This window comes from Eschscholzia californica, unplaced genomic scaffold (assembly GCF_041429995.1).
Source record: "Eschscholzia californica isolate CP2 unplaced genomic scaffold, dmEscCali1.0.p SCAF_2, whole genome shotgun sequence".
NCBI lineage: Eukaryota > Viridiplantae > Streptophyta > Magnoliopsida > Ranunculales > Papaveraceae > Eschscholzia > Eschscholzia californica.
In genome coordinates, this window is record NW_028238309.1 from 53,764,370 (window position 1) to 53,788,490 (window position 24,121).

Sequence of the window (24,121 nt, forward strand, 5' to 3'; positions counted from 1 at the left end):
TTTCCAAACAATCTCCAACCAGGAACATCAAAAGACTCAACTGCAGTATTAGACCCATTACATGTCTTGAATAATTTTAGTTGAGAAGACTAACCACACAACAAGAATTATATACGAAGATTGTGAAAGACAGGCCATTAACTTCGGTTACTCTTGAACTCCTGTACGGATTGACTTGGAAGAAGGTGCGGAAACAATTTACTCTAACACCAAGAGTCAGAACCTTCGTTTGGAGAGTACTTCATGATGCCCTCCATACGAAGAAAAGATCTCTAAGATTTAGCGAAGAAATATCTAAATTTTGTGATTATTGTAAAGAAGAAGATGAAGATGTCGATCATATATTCAGAACGTGTCGTGTGGCACGAAAAACATGGATTTGCCCACCTTTAGAATTGAGATTGGAGGTAGCAGGAATTTTATTATATATTATGTGGTTGGTTATCGGGTAGTTAAGAAGAGAAGGTAATTGAGCTAAGGATATGTGTCGCTTGGTGCTTATGGAAGGGAAGAAACAAATTTACTTTCGGGGAACAGTTACAATGCAGTCGGCAATTCATAGTGGCCGCGTTAAGATTAAATGAGGAATTCGAATATAGTGAAAAACACAAAATGATGATCCACAATATATACATTCACTAGCAAAGTTCTAAGAAACATTCCAACTAAAAATACTCGAAGGCATGAATGGATAAACTCAAACAAAGAACATATCATTCTCCTTGCACATCTAAGATCAATTTCTAAAGCTAGGTAGCTTATACAACAACAACGGGTGCAATATTCGCTAAGCTAAATTACTCCACAAAAGCAACTACGTACGACAAAGTCTGTTGAACAACAATATGATTCAAATGCGGTGAAAGACACGAAGTGATCCACAATATATACATTCTTTAGCAAAATTTCAAGAGATATCCCTAGCAAAATTTCGAGAAATATTTCCAACTAAATATATTAGAAGGCGTGAATGGAATATTTCAAACCAAAGACATCATTTCCTTTGCGCATCGAAGATCAGCTTGTAAAGCTAGCTAGCTAGATTAACAACAACAGATGCAGTATTTGCTCAACTGAAGTACTCCGGGGAAGCAACTATGGCACACTCCTTTGATCAACATTATGATTCAAATTCAGTGAAAATAAACAAAATAATGATCCACAATATATACATTGTTTAGCAAAATTTCAAGAAACATTTCCAACTAGAAATATCTTGAAGGCATGAATGGAATAATATTTCAACCCCCATCATATGTATTATAAAAGCAATGCTCATTAATAACCACAAAAGTTTTGAATGAACTAAATTGAGTGCAGTTCCTGAACAAGATCCTTTGATTTGTTTTGGCCTCCCTTAACCAAGTCAATTATCTCTCTCTCTCTCTCTCTCTCTCTCTCTCTCTCTCCCTCTCTCTTTATATATATATCCAAATTGCTGATCTCTCTCTCTCTCTCTCTCTCAACTTTTAAAAAAATTGATTTTATTGGTTCGATTCTCTCGCTAAACTTCTCCCCATTTAAATAGATTGATTGACCGTATGATGCTCATTTGTCAACCGTTGGTAGCCCAAGTGGTTCCAAGGTGTTGACATAAACTCCAGAACCCTGGAGGTCCCAGGTTCGAATCCCAGAGAAGGTGAAATCTTTGGTTATTTGAATTGGGGTTATTAGGGTATAAATAATGTAGTTGGGTTTTAGGCCATAGTTTAGTTGGGCTATAGGCCCGGTCTTGTAAGAGTTTGAATGGGCGGTTATCGAGCTTATCAAATCTTTGATGTATCAAGACTATCGTTGATCCAACTCCCCGCGTAGCCCCCTACTTTATCCAAAATACCTAGATGCCCCCTTTGACCGTTACCGTTCATTTGACGGTTAACTTTTCCTTTTTACTTTATAGAAATACCTTCTTTTAATTACCACAATCATCTCTTTTTTTCTCTCTCTAGAAATTTTCTCTCTCTACCTCCTATCATCTCTTTCCTTTTTTATTCTTCTTCCTTAGATTTATCTCTCTAATGAATTTAGAAAGATCCACTTGAAAGTTGTAGAAATGAATTCCAAACCAAAGATTTGACATATTAGATTAACAAAGATATTTTTCTTTCCATTTTTCAAGTTTCCGATCTAACCAAATTATCTAAGGTCATTTTAAACCCTAGCTTTTCAAGCAATAAAAGTTTTCTTCCCAGTTTCCATTCAAGAAAACTTTTAGAGATATTCTTCTTTCCATTTTCCCTCTCAAAATTGACATCCTTAGACATAATACTTGTACATGGGTATTTCTTTCCACAATAGAGTGAGAAAAGGGTTTTGCTTTCTCTCACTAGAACTTAAATCTGAAAAAAAATTAGAGCATCTCCAATACAAAACTCAAAAAAATCTCTATTTATCCTATGTGTCAAGTTCTAATTGAGATTCTCACTCTTAGGTGTCGAAAATAGAGATCCTCAATTTTTGTGTCTCCAATGCAAAACTCTAAACTTATCTTATGTACTTATGTGGCATAGTTATTTTCGTAAATAAATAATTAGTTATTTAGAAAATATAGAACACTCGGTTTCTATTGGTTCAAGTATTGATGAGTTGGACAATTAGAGATATCTCAAGAGATAGAGTGTCCTCTTGAGATATCTCTATTCTACCCTGGACAAGTCATCTTATAGATCCAAATAGAGTGTTGCATTGGAGAGAGTTTTTAAGAAAAAAAAAAAAACTCTAAAAATCATATATGGCACTCAGAATTTTTTAAATTGAGTGTCGCAATGGAGATGTTGATGGGAAAGAATAATCAAATCAGAGAAAGATATTACAGATAAATCTCTTTCTCATCAACAATTCGAAGCACAAGATAAAACATTATCAAACCAATATTTGAACATGGTTTACAAACTTCGCAGGTGAATATGGAATTGGATACACAAGAAGAACAAGAAACCCTAATATCTTATCTGCTTAGCCATTTCAGAACCGATATTTCCATTAGAATTCTCTCTCCGACCCTCTCAATCCATCATCAAATCCTAGTATAAGATCAAAAGCCCTGAAGAAAAACAAGTTATTGCTTCATCTTCACCATCAATGGTGGGTGGGAATCAGATCCAGTCGAAGACGAAGTTTTCCCAAATGTTAATGTCGTCTAGTGAATTTCTGATGAAGAAAATACTCATTGAAGACAACCAAATTCCTCTCTCTAGCAAATAAATACCGAAATCTACTCTGATTCTTCATGGGATTTCTCTCTCTAATCCTCTCAATCGAGTTCTGAAGTGTAATTGATTTTCTCTCTCTAATCCTCTCAACCCATTATCAAACCAGATTTCTCTCTCTAACCCTCTCAATCGAGTTTTAAAAGTGTAACTGATTTTATCTCTCGAACCCTCTCAATCCATTATCAAACCAGATTTCTCTCTAATCCTCTCAATCGATTTCTCCGTACCAATATCAATGAGATCCGACCACCTTCCATTTTGATTTTCTAAAAGTGTAATTGATTCCTGAAATGGGGTTTCATAGGATGAAAGATGAAGGTACGGGTGGTTCTATATTTGATTCATTTCTTTTATGTATTTATGCAGAAGTAACACCAAAGAATTTGATGAGTGATTAATAATCTGAACAGAGAAAGAGATATGAGAGGGAGTTTATAGAAAGAGACAAAGACTTTTTAGAAAGAGAGAAAGAGAGTTGAATACAAAATTAAAAGAGGGTACTTTTGGAAAGTAAACAAAAAAAAGAAAAGTTAACAGTCAAATGGACGACAACAGTCAAAGGGGGCTATCTGGATATTTTCGATAAAAAAAGAAGCTACGCGAGAAGTTGGTCATAAAGTAGGGGCATTTGGAAAATAACCCTATTTTCAATTAAAACTACTAAGTTTGTATTCATTTTCTTAAAGGACTATTATGATTTCTTCCAGTAAATTTTGACTATCATTTTCTAGCAATATCCTGTCCAAGCGAATTCCACAACATAGTGCACAATTTCATAACCTAGTATGAAACTACATATCGCATGAAAATTCATATTGTAGTATGAAACTACAATATGAAGATCTTAATGTACGAAGATTAAAATGTAATATGAAAACTGCAGTATGAAGATCTAGTTTTCATATTTATATTGTGTTACTTCATATTGTTAAATAAAATTTCACGCTGCAAGATTAAGTTTTATTTTGTAAAATAATTTTGTTGTGATATGTAGCATCCCAAATCACAAATCTCAAGTTAGCTTCCATGAAATCAAAGATTTGAGACCTTCAAACTAGATTCACGAGCAACACCTACCACTGGTACACGACTAACACCTGAAAAATAAAATTAGTGGGGTCAAAACCCAACTATACTAGATTCCACAACCCTTAGACCTTGGTAAGTAAACCAACCTCAAGACGCGCAGTAGGTTCCGCACGCAACTAGCATCATTTAAGCAAGATTCATAATGTTAAATTAAAATTGAGGTACTCTCAAGTGCAAATTGTGTCTTATCAGAATTACGCATCCCTGCTTTTAGAATATTTAAGGCGTACCCATATTTTAGGTTGAGCAACCCAAATCGAACTAAGGGACTAACGTTAAGCCAGTACAATAGAACGGTACTTTGATCCCTAAGTCACGCTATAACAATAAGGAATTACATAGCGACAATAAAAAAAAGTTATTTGAAAAAAAATCAAATTTCATAAAATTACTGTAGAATATGTTCAATACAGTCCAAGTGATTATATTGATAGAATTTGATATTGGTAAGAGCTGCCACTCGTGACAGGATCTCTTCTTCATGTTGTCAGTAGCTCCACATTATCTCTTCGATTGGGCCATTAACACTATTCACCACAAATTGCAAGTCTCCTCGATGATAGTACTTGTTCACGAAAATATGTTGTCAGTTGACTTCTTGACTGGTCGAAGTCGACCATTATTTACAAGTCAGCCTTGCCTAACTAGGTTTTTGCTCCGCCCAGGACGAGATCTTCAGACCCGAGAGTTTTTTTTTTTAATCTTGCTTACTTCTTTACGGTGAGAACTTATATGTTTTACCAATATTTTTTTGCAAACCGTCCCGTAGGAGTAGGTGTACTATGTGTTCTTTAGTACAATTACCAACGGGGCAGCTCATTTGGTTCAAATTCCACAACCCTAAAACCTGCAGTAGGTTCCACACGCAATTCATACGGTTAAATTAAATCGAGGTACTTTCAAGTGCAAATACCGTCTGATCAAAAATTACACATCTCTGCTTTTAGAATGTTTTAGGCGTATCAAAATTTTAGGTTGAGTAACCTGTAACTAGGGGTGGGAATCAGGCGGGGTCGGACGGGCTCGGGCAATATTTAGCCAGACTCGGGCAGATCGGGCACGAGAATGCCTAACCCGCGTCTAGTTATCGGGCAGAAGTCACCATATCAGAATCCGTAGCCCGTCCGAGCCAGCCTGCCCGAGCGGGCTCCACCGGACTCATGCCGGACGGGTTCAGGTAATTTTACTTAACAAAATATTAAAAAAAAATTTCTAAAATAAAAACAAATAATTACTTAAAATAACATTTCATATATGATTATATTTTTGATTCAAAAAAAAAAAATATGATTATATTTTTAACAAAAGTACATAATTATCAAAATGTCCAAAATAATAACAAAAAGTACATAATTACCAAAAGGTCCAAAATATTAACAAAAAGTTACATCTCCCGCATTCGTTAATCGAGCGATTGAACTTGAGACGTGCTAGGAGTTGCTTCAAAAAATCCGTCGTTTAACGGGTCAAACTCCATCAAAGTAACATTAAGTTGATGTTTCCACCAATCTTTAAGACAAACACAATACTCAAACATCTCCGGAGTAAAGCTGTTTTTATAGTCCCCCAAAATTCTCTTACCTAAAGAGAAAGCAGACTCAGATGCAAGAGTCGAAACGGGGACCGCAAGAACATTACGTGCTATCCGAGATAAAACCGAATACCTTTTCTTGTTTTCATGCCACCAACCCAAAACATCAAATTTCTCGATATTATCGATTGAAGGATTTGGCTCAGAATAATATCTAGATATTCCTTCGGAAGCAGTAGCTAAAGGGTCCCTCTAGGCACTCTTAATACTTCTTCAAAAAGCACCTCGCCTTGACGAGCCATCAATATCAGATGGACCATCAATAGATGAAGAGACAGAAGTAGGAACATTCAAATCGGTTGTATACTAAGAAAATAATTCGGGTAATTTACTAACCATCATGAAGGATTGTGAAGGACACTTTATAACATGAGCAGAACTTTCAAAACAATTTTCAAGTTCAGATAATAGCATATCAACTTTCATTTTAATTCTTGGATCCAAAATACATGCAATTCCAAATAAAACAGGCGTTTCACCCCAATACTTGCAAAATTTAGCTTCCATGGAATCAATCATTTCAGCAAACATCAGATCATTTCGATTATTCAGAAATACCATTCCAATATCAACCAAATACTCCAATACAGAATTAGAAGTTACATACTCAACTCCCGAAAAGAAATTTGTTGCATCATAGAAAGCTTCAAAAACTTGTACAACATCATGGCGTGTTGCCAATCATAACCCGATAAAACAAACGGAGGAGATTTATCAGATAAAAAAGAATCTATCGGATCCTTAAATGGAAAAACACTTTTCAGCATAAGGTAAGTTGAATTCCACCAATGTTTTACGTCCAACTGTAGTTTTTTTGGAGAAAAGCCCTTCGATTCACAATGCGTTCGAAATTGTGCATTTCTAGATTCAGATGCCGCAATATATTCAAGGTTTCCTTTCAATCGTATAAGCATTTCTCTATACTGGGGGACTTTGAAACCATCCTGAACAACAAGATTCAAGATGTGACGGCAACATCGGACATGGAACAATTCGCCTCTCAGCGATAAATGCGACATTAACTCATCTAAACGAGAAACAAATACTATGTTTGCACTGGCATTATACATAGAGAGGGAAAACACTTTGCCATAAGTCATCCAGTCATTTGTTAATTTGTCGTGCAAAACATTGGCAATGTGTTCCCCGTTATGAGATTTATCCAAGAGTATACAAGAGATGATTCTCTTTTGAATGCACCCAGTCTCATCAATATAATGTGCAGTTATAAACATATAACTCAGTCTCTGATTCGAAGACCAGATATCAGATGTGAGTGCTATTCTGCCAGGAGCATTAAGTAGAGAATTTCTAAGTGCGCCTTTTCTTCTTTAAAGCATTTTACGATATCATTTCTAGTTGTTCCCCTAGAAGATGATTTGAAACCAGGTCCATAACATAAAACTCGAAATACAGATCCTCTACAAATTGCAGTGGCAACTCACGAAGGATTATAAGTTTCATCTTATTTTTCCGAGCTTTTGCTTGACTAAACTGAAATGAGGCCAACTTTCTATGCTTTTGATTTTGAGATTATTTGGTCTGTGAGATGTCAATTTTCAACTTGGCAGCACACATTTTGGTGTGCCTCTTAAAGTGAGTTGTCCCATTATACGATTTTGAGTCGTTCATAACACCACAAAATATGCATTTAGCCATTTTAATTGTTTTGCCTTCATTTTGAGGATCTGGAACTTCTATAAAGGTATAAAATTCCCAAACCTCAGAGGTTCTGTCTCTCTTACAGAATGATTTTTCAGTGGGCAAATCTACTTCAACTGCGGGAGAACCGGTAGGAGCAGATGCACCACGAACAGGAGGATCAACAATACCAGCAGGAGCTAACTCTCCTTGAGCACCACTTTGAATCTCTGTCAAATCAACTAAAATTAGAACCACAACCAACATAGAAATGTCATTCTAAAAGGCTGAGTTCATTTCTAGAGTACTAAGACAACTAACTTCGTCATTGGTTTATAGGGGAAGTCCATTGTTGTTCCAACATCCAATTTCAACTAGCTTCCTTGAATCACCCATTTTGGTTACTATGTTCTAACAACAGAGAAGTTTCCACAATTGTAAGACCAAATGACCAGGTTCTTCTGTTGGAAAACAAAACAATCCTTGGCCACCGGTCTTCATCAATCCGGTCCTTCTAAGAGTTTAAACATGCATCCACAAAACAAAATGACAAGTGATCTGTGAATCCAACTAAAGTCCAGTTTTAGAAAAGAAAACAATTTTTTTTTTTAAAATCAGGTAACATCTGTTTTAGAAAGAAACAAAAAAAAACATCCATACTACTTTATCAACTACCTACTCTTTCGATTTCATCAAAAAAAAAACTACCTACTCTTTCTGAAACAGATATCTGATCTCTTTGATCAGACAGATCAACGGTTAAATCTGTCTGATCAAACGGATCAGACTCAAACAACTAAGATCTGTTTCAAAGATAACCAAAAAATAAAAAATTTCACTATTTTGTATCATCCATCTTACATCATGATCACATAAAAATACAAGAGTTCTTCCTTCTTTCTGAAACTGATCACAAATCTATTTGATCAGACAGATCAATGGTTAGATTTCGATATGTCTGATCAAATAGATCTGACTCAGTAAAGGAGTTCAGATCTGTCACAAAAAGCTACATGTGAATATTTGATCATCAAAAAATAAAATAAATACAACCACATCAAATATGATTCATTTCTTCAATATTTCTGAAACAAATCATAAATCTGTTTGATCAGACGTATCAATAGTTGATTTCGATCTGTTTGATCAAACAGATCTGACTCATGAGATGAGTTCAAATCTGTTTCAGAAACCTACATGTGAATATTTGATCATAAAAAAAAAACACATCTAATATGATACACTTCTTCAATATTTTTGAAACATATCAAAAATCTATCTGATTAGACAGATCAATGGTTGATTTCGATCTATCTAATCAAACAGATCTGAGTCATGAGGTAAGCTCACATCTGTTTCAGAATCCTACATGTGAATATTTGATCATTAAAAAATAAAAAATACAACCACATCAAATATGATACACTTCTTCAATATTTCTGAAACAGATCACGAATCTGTTTGATTAGACAGATCTATGGTTAGATGTCGACCTATCTGATCAAACAAATCTGACTCATAAAATGAGTCCAAATCTGTTTCAGAAACTACATGTTATCATCATCATCACATCAAAATTAAAAAAAAAACAAGTAACAACAGAATAACATAAAATAAAATCATCCAAGTTGAGTTCGAAGGCTTAACCGTATCATTTGATCCGTAGATCATCGGCGTATACCACTATACTAAACATCAACGTATCCTCTTTAGTCTTTACTCGTAAGTCGTAACCCACATGCAGAAGATTAACGAAGAATTAACTTTACTAAGTAGTAAGTACTAACCATTGTTGTAGACTTTGTAACTTTTACTGTTGGTGTTGGATAATGGATAGAGTCAGAGAGATCAGAGACCAACTGAAGTTAATATAATCCGAGAGACAGTAGGATAATGGAGGTGAGACAGAGAGATCTGATTAATAGATAGATGAGATTAGATGTCATGAAGTGGTAAGTGGTAAGTGGTAAGTGGTAAGTGGTAAGTGGTAAGTGGTAAGTGGTAAGTGGTAAGTGGTAAGTGGTAAGTGGTAAGTGGTAAGTGATTAGGGATTTAGGGTTAGGTAAAGTTTGGGTTTCTGTTTGAGTTTGAGAGAGGCGGAGAGAGAGCGAGAGGCGTTGATAACTGATAAGCGATTAGGGTTAGATAAAGTCAGGTTTCTGTTTGAGAAGGATTTTTATAGGAGACCAAGGGGAAAGTACATTAGATCCAACGACTGAGATCTAATTTGAAGAGACACCCTACCTCAGCCGTTAGATCTAAATGAAAACACGCGGATCCTGAGAAGGGTAGTCGGGCGGATCATTTAATCGGGCTCTCTATAGCCATCGGTAGCGGGCGGGCAAATCCGGACGGGTAGTTCAGGCCGGGACTCGGACATGAGGGCATATCCAAGTCTCGCCGCCTATAGCCCGAACCATCGGGCCGGGTATGGCCGAACCGGGTAGCAGTCAGTTTTCGGGTGGAAACTGTCTGGGCGGATCTAGACGGGTCTCGGGTTCCCAGACCGTTTTCCCACCCCTACCTGTAACCTACGTCAAACTAAGGGACTTACATTAAGCCTGTACCAGCATAGAACAATACTTTGATCCCTAAGTCACGCTACAACTATAAGGAACTACGTAGCGACAAAAAAAATATTTGAAAAAAAAAAAAATCAAATTTCACGAAATTAATGTAGAATATGTTCAATACAGTCTAGAGGATTTTGTGTATTCCAAAATCATCTAACATCTTAATTTAGACTATGTTGGGCTAGCGTATGAGCTGCCACATTTCACAAATGATTACAATGATAGAATTGCCGCGCAGTGACAGGATCTCCTCTTCATGCTGTGAGTAGCTCCATATTATCTCTTCGATTGGGCCATTCAGACTATTCGCCACCAATTGCAAGTCTCCTTCAATGATGATACTTGTTTGTGAAAATGTGTTTCCAGTTGACTTCTTGACTGGTCGAAGTTGACCATTATTTAGCTCGGCACAAGTCTTCCTTGCCTAACTAGATTCTTGCTCTGCCCAAGACTAGATGTTCAGATCCGAGTGCTTTTTTCAATCTTGCTTACTTCCTTACGGATTGAACTTATATATTTAACAACAATTTTTTGCAAACCGTCCGTGGCAGAAAGTGTACTATGCTGTTTTTAGTGCAATTACCATCGGGGCAACTCATTTGATTCAAATTCAGTTAAGATAACGAATGGTGATCATGCAACCCACCTAATGAAGGCGGATCTAAGTGTGCTCTTTAAAGGCAATGAAATAGTTCATCTTTCTTTAGCACAATGTCTAGTCAAAATTCTCGCTTCATGCATTTAAAGAATGTGTAAACTGCATATATGCAAATAGTTCTTGAGATTATTCAAACAATATCTATTACTACTAATAATCAATTTAAAATTGAATTACAAATGTCACACTAGGTGATGCTCTTGGCAAAGCTTGAAGCTTCCGAGGAAGATTATTCTGTTCTTCTTTTTTAGAGCTATATCCTGATCGGTTTTTAGAATGAAATTCTACCGTCTCCAAGATAGGATTATTCTTCAACAAAATTTCAAGAAATGTAATATCATCGTAATTTGGAAATCCGTCCAAATGTTGAATCTTAATATACTTGAGGTGATATAACATGCATTGTAACGATGAAGGAGGTGGTGTTCTGGAGTAGCTTTGTGAAACTTCTGTCAAATGAAAGGACTCTATTTTGGGATAGATCTCAAGTAAGTAAATAATTGTTTCGATGCAGTCTTTGAGGAACCATACCGACAATTTTAAGTGTCTTAAGTTAGTAAACTCAAGGATTGTCTTGCTCTCTTCCAAGAAGAGACGAGCTTGAGAGAGAACCTGAAGGAACGATAATGATGATAAGATCAGAGTTTTCGCATTATAAAATGCTTTGAGAATTTTAATCAACTCTAATGAATAAAATTTTCTAGTTACTTCATCAACTACGAGAGGACGATCTAAACTTGATTTCTTATCTATACCACCCAAGTCAATTTCAGCCTCAACTAAAGCATGTAGGCTCCCTGTAACATCGAAGTACTTCCACTTAACACCTTTACAACTGAAAGATATAAGATTTGGGGCATTTAACTTGATGTATTCTGAGTCTCCACAATCTAGTAGTAATAAGTGCTTGAGTTGTAGTGAAGAAATATAAAGAATGTCTTGATCCAATTTACAATCTTTGATAGACAATGACTCAAGAACAGGACAACCTAAAAAAATCTTCTGAATAACGTCACCCTCACCGTCAAAGCTAACCCGTTCAAGAATCAAGTTTTGGAGACTAGGTAAAGTAGTCGTTAAACCGAATCTATGATATCTAAGTTCCAAAGTCCTAAGAGACTTGAAAGTGGAGGAACTTTTAAGTAGAGATACTTTTTGAGTTTCTATTCCATTTCCATAAAAATGGGAATCAAATGTTATGAGATTTGGAGCAAATATCTTGATATCATTTATGTCTTCATGAGTACTCTCTAGTATAAAGTGCTTAAGTCGAAGAGAAGAGATGTCAATGTTGGGTTTGTCAAGTTTGCATTGTATTAGAGACAAAGATTCAAGCATTGGACAACTTGAGAATATCTTCTTAAGAACATCGTCGTCCCTATTCTCCAACCGAAGATATTTAAGAACCAACTTTGTTAACCTTGGTAAATTTATCGAATCGGGTACATAAACATGGTTATTGCTACCATATCTTTCCAATTTTAATATTTTCAGAGATTGACAAGCAAATAGGTGATTTAGAGGTAATTCATCCCTGAATGGTATCTTAACATATAATTCTTCTACGTTGCTTTCAACTACAGTTGTGATCCATTTAATAAAAGTAGAGCCTTTTCGATCATTAATCTCGTATCCATAATACCAGAGATGGAGACTCATTATTTTCGACGACTTGTCACGAATAGAAATTATATTGTCAATAAAATCATGAAACTGTGTATTTGATTTGTGCCTACGGTATTCCGCAGGGTTAAATTTAAGAAAGGGAAAGGATTTCCAGAGGTACCTCCATCTTGTAGACAAGATACTAGTTTGAATTACTTCTCTCATGTCCACAAAAGAAAGAATGTGATGAAGAATGTCCTCATTCAAGTTGCTTATCATGTCTTGGTCAATCCCTTCCTCCTTCTCCATAATCTTACTGTAAGTAAGTTGCTTAGGATGTGAAAGAAGAAGATATTCGTTTGTTTAGGGTTTATGTATGGAATACAGTCATACAGTCTGAACCGTAAAAAAACCACTCTTATTAGTAATCAAACCCTAATGACTATATTGGAGGGAGACAGTAGGGTTTTGGTTGAATTGTTATCAACCGTAGATGCTGAGGTCCCGTGGAGATTAATGGATGAGATCGAGAGTCTTCGTGGGAGGCTGGCTAGCCGACACGTTACCATACTTTTCACCCCTAGGAATTGCAATCGGGTAGCCCATAATTTGGCTATGACCGCTTTCACCTCCTAAAGTGGAGTGATTATTAATTTAGTCCTTCTCAGTTAACTCCCATAAGTTTATGCTTTCTTGTACTGTTGTAAACTTGTGTTATTTTAATGAGATTTATTTTCCCTCAAAAAAAAAGACTATAGTCAACCAACCACAAGCCCATGTCCAATCATTATTAAAGCCCAACCCATTTCTGGGACGCTAAAGACATTCTCTTCTTTCTCCTGCTCTTACCTAGCAAAAGCCCATCAGGTAATGTTAAACCAATCGCCTTCTCTAGTTTCCCTACCATTGGAGGCTCAAATTCTTCCACCCGTGGAGATTCAATCTTGTATGATGATGATACTCATGTCTATTACCGTTAGGGGTGAAATCGGTCCGGGTGACCGATTTTTTGACATATTTGAACGGTACCTATTATAACGGTTCAGATTTTATTTGTAATTAAAAAAACATTCATCAAAAGGCCGTACAAAAGAAAATTGATCACCCATTTAGAAATCAGTTTTTCTGTCCGGTTTTTCGATTTAAACCTAATTTAAAATCTATTTAACTAAGGCCAGCGCTTTGGGGAAAGGAAAATAGTTTCCGGGGTGTGAAGACTTGGTCAAAAATTGGTGAATTTTGTTTGACAATTTATTTTGTAAGTCGTTAGAGGGAAAAATAAACCCCCCCCCCCCCCCCACCTTACCTCTCTCTCTCTCTTCACATCATCCTCTCTCTCTCTCCACATCATCTTCTCTCTCCCTACCATTCTCTCTATCTCCATCATCATATTTTATAATTTTCCGAAGAACAGACCAGAACTCCGGCGACGGGAAACCCCTTCGCCGGAGTTTCTAGAGAGAGAGAGAGTGAGTGAATTTTTTTTTTCATGGTTGCCGCCCGGAAAATTTTCCGGCCTGCGACCTAGTCGAGAAGAGAGAGAGAGGTGAGGTGGAGAGAGAGAGAGAGAGGTGAGGTGGAGAGAGAGAGAGAGAGGTGAGGTGGAGAGAGAGGTGAGGTGGAGGGTTTTTTATTTTGAACCATATTCGTTTGTTTAGGGTTTATGTATGGAATACACCAAGTAAAGTTGCTTAGGATGTGAAAGAAGACATTCGTTTGTTTAGGGTTTATGTATGGAATACAGTGAAAGAAGACATTCGTTTGTTTAGGGTTTATGTATGGAATACAGTCATACAGTCGTTTTTTAGTCTGAACCGTAAAAAACGACCACAAGCCCAATCATTATTAAAGCCCAACCCATTTCTGGGACGCTAAAGACATTCTCTTCTTTCTCCTGCTCTTACCTAGCAAAAGCCCATCAGGTAATGTTAAACCAATCGCCTGCTCTAGTTTCCCTACCAATGGAGGCTCAAATTCTTCCACCCGTGGAGATTCAATCTTGTATGATGATGATTCTCATGTCTATTACCGTTAGGGGTGAAATCGGTCCGGGTGGATCGATTTTTTGACATATTTGAACGGTACCTATTATAACGGTTCAGTTTTTATATGTAAAAAACCCCGACCAAAAGCCCGTACAAAAGAAAATTGATCACTCATTTAGAAATAAACTTTTCGGTCCGAATTTTCGATTTAAACCTAATTTAAAATCTATTTAACTAAGGCCAGTGCTTTGGGGAAAGGAAAATAGTTTCCGGGGTGTGAAGACTTGATCAAAAATTGGTCAATTTTGTTTGACAATTTTATTTTGTAAGTCGTTAGAGGGAAAAATAAAAAAAATACCCCCACCTCACCTCACTCTCTCTCTCTCTCTCTCCACATCATCTTCTCTTTCCCTACCATTCTCTCTCTCTCTCCATCATCATATTTTGTAATTTTCCGGGCGGCGACCATGAAAAAAAAAATTCACTCACTCTCTCTCTCTCTAGAAACTCTGGCGAAGGGGTTTCCCGTCGCGGGAGTTCCGGTCTGTTGAAGAACAAACATGAACTCCGGCGAAGGGAAACCTCTTCGCCGGAGTTCTAGAGAGAGAGAGAGTGAATTTTTTTTCATGGTTGCCGCCCGGAAAATTTTCCGACCTGCGACCTAGTCGGAGAAGAGAGAGAGGTGAGGTGGAGAGAGAGAGAGGTGAGGTGGAGGGTTTTTGTTTTGAACCATATTCGTTTGTTTAGGGTTTATGTATGGAATACAGTAAGTAAAGTTGCTTAGGATGTGAAAGAAGATATTCGTTTGTTTAGGGTTTATGTATGGAATACAGTCATACAGTCGTTTTTTAGTCTAAATCGTAAAAAACGACCACAAGCCCAATCATTATTAAAGCCCACCCCATTTCTGGGACGCTAAAGACCCCCTCTTCTTTCTCCTGCTCTTACCTAGCAAAAGCACATCAGGTAATGTTAAACCAATCGCCTTCTCTAGTTTCCCTACCATTGGAAGCTCAAATTCTTCCACCCGTGGAGATTCAATCTTCTATGATTGACGATTCTCATGTCTATTACCGTTAGTGAAATCGGTCCGGGTGGATCGATTTTTTGACATATTTGAACGGTAGCTATTATAAGGGTTCAGTTTTTATATGTAAAAACCCCCGACCAAAAGCCCGTACAAAAGAAAATTGATCACCCATTTAGAAATAAGTTTTTCGGTCCGAATTTTTGATTTAAACCTAATTTAAAATCTATTTAACTAAGGCTAGTGCTTTGGGGAAAGGAAAATAGTTTCCGGGGTGTGAAGACTTGATCAAAAATTGGTCAATTTTGTTTGACAATTTTATTTTGCAAGTCGTTAGAGGGAAAAATAAAAAACCACCCACCTCACCTTTCTCTCTCCACATCATCTTCTCTCTCCTTACCATTCTCTCTCTCTTTTCCGATTAGGCGCCGGCCGGAAAATTTTCCGGCCGGCGACCATGAAAAAAAAAATTCACTCACTCTCTAGAAACTCCGGCGAAGGGGTTTCCCTTCGCCGGAGTTCCGGTCTGTTCTTCAACAGACTGATCTGCCCTGTTGAAGAACAGACCAGATCTGCCCTGTTGAAGAACAGACCAGATCTGGTCTGTTGAAGAACAGACCGAAACTCCAGCGAAGGGAAACCCCTTCGCCGGAGTTTCTAGAGAGAGAGAGAGTGAATTTATTTATTTTTCATGGTTGCCGCCCGGAAAATTTTCCGGCCGGCGACCTAGTCGGAGAAGAGAGAGAGGTGAGGTGGAGAGAGAGAGAGAGGTGAGGTGGAGGGTTTTTTATTTTGAACCATATTCCTCATAAAATATGTTTCCCCGGAAGCTTTTCAAAATTTTGCATATTCCCTTTAAAATTTCACACCCCGGAAACTATTTAGTTTTCCCCAAAGCGCTGGCCTTAACTAAATATCAACAATCAAAACATTAATTTGAAACTAGTAATGGGCGCAAGAAAACAAATGAATATGATCCAACAATGGTATCAATTTATTCCTTTCACTCAACAATGTTCGAGACAAAAATGAAAACAAAAGCAGCAGATTTCAAAAAATAATAATGTTAACTTGATTGATTATTGAAACATTGAAGTGGATGTTAAGTATGAGAAACTATGAAAATTTAGTTTTAAGGGGATGTTGAAAGTGGACTTTTAAACTAAATTTGGGTTTGGGGCTTCTATGAAACGTGGGCTTCAGTAAATGGTTTGATTAAACTAGAAGGGGTAAAGAAGGAAAAAACTTCATGAAATTAATTAAAAGGGAGTACAGAGTACTTTTGTTGGACTAGTTTAAGAACAATCTAGAGAGAGAAAGTACAAAGGAGAATAGTGTAGATGAAACTTGAAGAAGAAGACATATATCTAGTATAAATATTGTGTTTAAGGTAAGAACTAGCTTCAATATCTAGTTTAATATTGTGACAAAAACCTTGTGTGTTTTGTTTATAAGATTGTGTAGATCTAAAGAAACTTTATTATATGAAAGTATGTTGTTGTGTATGAGTGTATTGAAGTATCTTTACCTCTAATCTCCAAAAAGGACAAGTTTCAATCACATTAACTGTTGTACTTTTTGTTACAATACCTTGGAAACACATGACCACCTTTTTTTTTTTCATTGCCCCATTTTGTTAAGTATTTGGACAAAGCTCGCAGAAGACTATATCCATTTCGAATAAGGTTCAACTCTTTTTCGGATTTGATTATGTCTTTCAAATGGAAGAGGTTACATAGTCCTAAGAAACTTTTTTTCTCTTGTGTGCCTGCTGCAATCATTTAGAACGGAATAAGAGACTTCTTGGAGATGACGATAGCTTAATTTCAAACAACTCGGAACAAAGCATTTTAGTAAAATCAACTATACATCATTGGACTCCAATCAAATTTGGTGGAAGTCATTGAGGTTTTCCGATCTTATATTTAGTTGGGACGCCATCATTCTTATGTAATTAGATTTTTCTTTCTTTTTGGTTTCGGCAGATTTTGTACGTTCCTTTTTTTTCTTTCTTTTTTCTTGTTTCTTCATTTTCTTGTCTTTTTGGCTCTGGGTCCTCTAGGTTGTTTCTTTGATGCCCTTTATCTATGTACTAGAGTATATCCCGTGCCATAGGGCACGGACACTTGTATCAATCAAATGTTACGAAATTTATTGTTATATTTTATTGAGAAGGACTATATTTTAAATTTTGAGAAGGACTTTTAGACAATATCCCGTATTAAAAAATGATGTTTGTCCAAGTCATCGTTTTCTCTTCTGTTTTATTATATAGATTGCTTTTCATCCAAAAAAAACTATTTCCCTTTGACTGTGGTAAATTTGCTTTGACCACTTAGTGTATTGGTTTCCTATTGGTGGGTTCAGGCCAATTTTTGTAATGAAGTTCGACCTAATTCCATTGATTTAACTGTAATCAGTAGTAGCGGTAGAGTTCAACCGATTTTGCAAACCAAAATGGATTCAATTTCACCATTTTTTTTTATCGAACCTGCCATTTATCATTAAACGATCATTATACAAACACTTGATCAAAATGAACAGAATTATTAAAGTTCACCATAATAGGCTAACTGATTTTCAATCTTTTTACTTCATTACAATGAGAACTTGTGTATTTTCCAACACTAGTATTTTACAAACTTGTGAATTTTTCAATCTTTTCAGTGTTTACTTTTCCTTTTGTAATTGCAACCTTAGCAATTCTTGAATACAATTCTACCTTCTTCCAAAAAAAAACCCGAATGACAATACATATGATTCAAATTCAATTAAGATCATAGAATGGTGATCAAGCAACCCTCTAATGCATAACGAAGCTATTTACAGGCAATGAAATACTTTAGCTTTCTTTAGCAAAATGTCTAGTAACATTACCAGCTTTATGCATTTGGAGAAAAATATAGCTAACTTTAACTTCAAAACATTAGGAATTATCTACTTTCTAAAACGTCTCCAAACAGCAACATTCGATGACTCGACCACAGTATTAGACCCATCACATATCTCGAAAAATTTTAGTTAAGAAGACTAACCACACAACAACAACAGCAAAGAGAATAGAAAAGGATTACAAATGGCTCAAAGTCTAATCAAGGCATCATAGTCCTCCACAAGAATCTCGGTGACATTCATGTATTAATATCTGATATAAGTGAAGTGTAAAGATGGAAATAGTTCATAAATAAACTATTCAAGCAATATCCATTACTAATAATCAGAACAAATTATTGTAGTTAACAAAAATGTCAAACTATTAGGTGATGCTCTTGGCAAAGCTTGTAGCTTCTGAGGAAGATTGTATGGTTTTTCAATTTTAGAGTTCCAACCTCTGCTCCTAGAATGAAGTTCTACTGTCTCCAAGACCGGACTATTCTTCAGCAAAATTTCAAGAAACGTAACATCATCATAACTTGGATATCCGTCATCATGCTCAATCTTAATGTACTTGAGGTAATATAGCATGCATTGTAACGACGAAGGAGTTAGCATTTTCTCATAGCTGTGTGAAACTTCTGTCAAATGAAGGAACTCTATTTTAGGGCAGATCTCAAGTAAGTTTATTATCGTGCCGGTGTAGTCTTTTAGGAGGCATACCGACAAATTTAAGCGCTTTAGGTTAATAAACTCAAGGATTGTGTTACTTTCTTCTAAGAACAAACGAGCTTGAGAGAGTAACTGAAGGAACATGACTGATGTTGTGAGCGTTTCCACGTTATAAAATGCTTTGAGAATTTTAACCAACTCTAGTGAATAATCTTTTCTTGTTTTTTCATCAATAAACGGAGGACAATCTGAAGGACAATCTGAACTGTATAGGTCACTTGTACCGCGCCAGAAAGTTTCAGACTTATCTATAGCACCAAGGTCAATTTCAGCGTCAACTAAAGCATGTAGGCTCCCTGTAACATCGAAGTACTTCCACTTAACTCCTGTACAACTGAAGGATATAAGATTTGGGGCATTTAGCTTGATGTATTCTGCGCCTCCACAATCTAGTAGTAATAAGTGCTTGAGTTGTAGTGAAGAAATATAAAGAATGTCTTGATCCAATTTACAATATTTTATAGACAAAGACTCGAGAACACGACAACCCAAAAAAATCTTCTGAATAACGTCACCCTTATCGTCGAAGTCAACCCATTGTAGAACTAGCTTTTGGAGACTAGGTAAACTACTACTTGAACTGAATCTATGACAGAACAACCTCAAAGTCTTGAGTGAATTGCAAGTTTCTAGACATAATTTTTGAGGTTGACCTCTAAATGAGGGATGAAAATTGGATTCAAAAGTTATGAGATTTGGAGCATATAACTTGATATACTTTTTTTCTTCTCCATCAATATCAAGTACCAAGTGTTTGAGTGGATGAGAAGATATGTCAAAGATGGTATTGTCAAGTTTGCAGTTTAATATGGACAAAGATTCAAGCATTGGACAATTTGAGAGTATCTTCTTAAGAGTATCATCCTTACTCTCCAACCACATATTCTCAAGAACCAGCTTTTTTAGACTCGGTAACTTCATCGAATCAAGTATATAAACACGAGCTTTTCTATCATATCTATTACTTATCAACTCTAATATAATCAAAGATTGAAAAGCAAATAGGAGATTATGAGATACTTGATCCTTGAGTAGTGGTAAACGAGCGAATAATTCGTCAACTGCGCTATTGATCCGTTTGAAACAACTACAGTTATCATACCCATTATAACACGATAAACGAATACTCTTTATTTCAGAGGATTTGTCACGAATGGACATTATATTATCAATAAAATCATGAAACTTTGTATTTGATTGGTGCTTATCGTATTCCTTGCAATCAAATTTAAGAAAAGGAAAAGATTTCCAGAGGTACCTCCATCTTGTAGACAAGATGCTAGTTTGAATTACTTCTCTCATGTCCAAGAAACAAAGAATGTGATGAAGAATGTCTTCATTCAAGTTGCTTAGGAAGTCTTGATCAATCCCTTCCTCCTTCTCCATAGTCTTCCGGTAATAAATATTTTGTCGTTTAGGGTTCATGCATTACTTAAAAAAAAAAAATTCAGAAACCCTAATTGTACCCTACAAACTATTTACTCTTGGATATCTGAGTTGGGAGATTTTAAAAGGCCTCCCCGTTTTTGTTAAAAGGCCTCCCCATGATTTCGTTGACTTAGTAAAAAACCTTTGACTTAGCTTGGTTAAAGGGCCCCCCTCTTTGAATGGGTGAAAAAAACCTCCTTTAAAGGTGTATTTCACCCACATCATTTGACCACGCCACATCATCATCTTCTCCGGCAGAGTCGCCGGCCGGCCAAAGGGTCTGCGAACAGACCCTTTGAAGGTCTGTTCGCAGACCTCTAATGGGGTCTGCGAACAGACCTTCAAAGGGTCTGTTCGCAGACCCTTTGGTCTGCTCTCTCTCTCTTTAGATCTCTAGAGAGAGAGAGAGTTAAAAAAAAAAAAAAAAAAAAAATTTTTTGGAGAGAGAGAGAGAATAAAAAAAAAATTTGAAGGTCGCCGGCCGGAAGTTTGGCCGGCCGGCGACCTACCGGAGAAGATGATGATGTGGCGTGGTCAACATCTCTGGTCTTGGGTTAAGTTTGACCTAACGGCGTTAACTTTGCCGTTAGGTCAAATATTGATGAAGGAGGTGCTCTTTTGTAGAGGGGGCCCTATAACCAAATGGGTTATAATGAGGGGCGAACAAAAACGGGGGGGCCTTTTAACAAAAACGGGGGGCCTTTTAAAATTTCCCATCTGAGTTTTAACCTAAAATTACTTTGATGGCGCCCTATAACACAACTGAGAGGCCTTTTAAAACATACACTTGACAAAAATATCTTTGTAAGTATTCGTATTCTGATTTATGTCCATAACTACGTAAATCTCTCTTTTACTCTAAATACCATACAATCTGTCTCCATCCCCCTCCGTCACTCGGAGCATACTTTTCATCACGCATCTTAATTCCCCTCTCTAACTAGAATTTATTTTTCGCTCTTTTAGCCAAAAAATGTCTTGAAGAGAAATATGTTATAAATATTAGATTTATGGTGGATGACCACCACCAATTGTAACTCCCACCACCATAGATTTTCCACCATTACTTTGTATTCAAACTCCATTATTGTGTGCCTATTGGATGTGTAACTCATCTTGCTAAATGCCTATATAAAGAGGTTACTTGCTAATGAGGAAGATGGATCAAACCAATGTATCTAAGTATCAATATACCAAAGTAGAGAATTCTCTACAAACATATGAATACAACTCTAGTTATACTTCTCTCTATATTTCTATTGTTTTTCTTCTTCCCTCATTTATTTTTCACAACAAAATAGTTGTTTTTGAATATTAGTAATCAAATTTGTAGCCATGAGTATCGTGATGCGCTCTTGCTAGGTAAGAGTAGGAGAAAGAAGAGGGTGCCTTTAGTGTGCTAGAAAAAGGTTGGGCTTTAACAACGACTGGACATGGGCCTGTGATTGGTTGAATAAAGGCATTAGGGTTTGATTTATCAATTTGACTAAGGGTCTGTTTGATACGTGAGAAAAGAGTGAGAAAATCGATTTTCTTACGAAATTGGATTTCCGCTGTTCGATAGGAACAAAAGGTTGGGAAAACCGAATTTTTATGAGAAAAAAAGGTTGGAAAACCCTTACAAATATTTTACCACAGAATAGGTGGTAAAATGGTTTTTTAATCATAAGAAAACACGGGTCTGCTAAACGACTCTTTCTTTCTCTCGATGGAACGAGTCAATCTCTCGATCATCAATCTTCTCTCTCCCTCTTTCTTCTCTCTCCCTCTTCCTCTGTCATGTTACCCTAGATCATCTTCTCTCACACGACTAACATGTCTTTTTTCTTCTCCCTCTGCCATATTAATCCTAGGCCGAACTTAGAACATAAAACCTAAAACTTCATTTGTGCTTCAGATCGTAATTCTCCAGGTTCTTCAACTAAAGGAAGCTCTGCAGATTTCCCTAACTGTTGTTCATTTGCTTCTTCTAATTGTTGCTCATGTACTTGCTAGGGCGCCTCCTCCCCCGTTTGACTGTGGTAAATTTGCTTTGATCACTTCGTTTATTGGTTACCAATCGGTGGATTCTAATCGAACTTGGTTACATAAAGACCACTGAACTTGAGCCGATGTTTGTAATCAAATTCAACCTGATTCCACTATTTTTAATTGTAATCGAACACTTTGATCAATAACGATTTGAACGTGCCGTTTAGCCTTAACCGATCATTCAACAGACACTTCCTCGAAATCAACAAAATTATTAAAATTCACCATAATAGGCTAACTGATTTTCAATCTTGCTTACTTCCTTATGGTGAGAACTTGTCCGTAGTGGGCTGTCTCCAACTACCCGACCCGACAATACATATGGTTCAAATTCAACTATAAGATCATAGAATGGTGATCAAGCAACCTTCTAATGATTAACCAAGCAGGATCTAAGTGTCCTATTAAGTAATTAAAGCTATTTAAGTTCCATGAAATACAATTCAGCTTTCTCTAGAAAAATGTTTAGTAACATTTCCATCTTTATACATTTGAAGAAAAATATAGCTAACTTTAACTTCAAAACATTGCAGAATGGTTCAATCACTTTCACAAAATAGATGAAGATAGTAACTGAGAAACAACTCTCAGCCAACTGGAAACACTGGCTACTGCTCTCTGGCTAGTATGGAAATGCAGATGTGATATATTTTTCAGAAATACAAATATAAACATTCCTCTTCTAGTCAGAAATATTGGAAGTTACATCCAATCTCAAACAAGCATGTTAAGAGCTTTCCCTCTCCTTCAACAGCCAAACACTAATCAGTGGACTAGCCCACCCCATGGAGTCATTAAGATCAACTATGATGTCTCTTTTATTGAAAACACATTAACCTCAGTTTTAGCTTTTGTTGTTCATGATTCCACATGAAAACAAATCACAGGAGTCCTTCCTCACCAAAGCAAGATCAGTAGACAAGGGAGAAGGGAAGGCAGCCCTTCTTGGAGTTCAACGGGCTGTTAACAATGGAGTCAAGCAACTTATTTGGAGGGAGACTCCATTAATATAATGATAAGGTCCCAGTCAGAACGGGTTGAACACAATGGATTAATGGTAGTAACTATTCTACTTATGGTGAGAATTTACCAGTAGAAATTGATTGGAGTCAAAAAGCTGCTTTATTGCTAACATTCAGAGAGTTTAAATACAACGGGAATTAACAAAGACTCCTATTTCTAAGGCATATCTCTAAGACATGGAAACAACTTAATATAAATGGGACACCTGGCAATAACTGAAGAATAATACTAACACTTCTCAAATCCTAACTACTTGACCTATTCTATAGCAGCATTCTTGTCAACAACTTGACCCATTTTTTAGGACCACAACTCAAGATGCAATCGTGACCATTACTGAAGGAACTTTGTATTCTTTCTTGACACTCTGTCAGATCTTCTTAGCTTATCATTACTTCCCCCTTTTTCAGGAACCTTGTCCTCAAGGTTCAAGTTCAGAAACCTCTCTTGCAACTCACTAGTGTTTTCCCAAGTGACATCTTCAGCTGGCAAATTCTTCCATTTAACCAAGCTTTCTTCAACAATTTTGGAGCCCTTTTTAATCCATCGTGTTTCCAAGATGTTTTCTGGTTGTAGAAGAATCTCTCGATTGTCATTGGCAAGGGGTAATTCTTCGATTGTAGAGATCATGTGCCCCACTTTCTTCTTAAGT

At 36.5% G+C, this 24,121-nt stretch overlaps 1 protein-coding gene across 1 annotated transcript; it reads right to left on the reverse strand.

Annotated features, from left to right (window-relative positions):
- Positions 1-10,846: 10,846 nt before the first annotated feature.
- LOC147559045 (F-box protein At1g60400-like) lies at positions 10,847-12,739 on the reverse strand. Its single transcript, XM_086657714.1, has one exon. It carries the CDS (start codon positions 12,676-12,678, stop codon positions 10,927-10,929), a length of 1,752 nt encoding a protein of 583 aa, XP_086513840.1. The 5' UTR covers positions 12,679-12,739; the 3' UTR covers positions 10,847-10,926.
- Between the last annotated feature and the right edge of the window lie 11,382 nt (positions 12,740-24,121).

Excerpts from the sequence above, each read along its gene's own strand:
- LOC147559045 (XM_086657714.1), bottom strand. The coding sequence starts at position 12,678 with ATGGAGAAGGAGGAAGGGATTGACCAAGACATGATAAGCAACTTGAAT.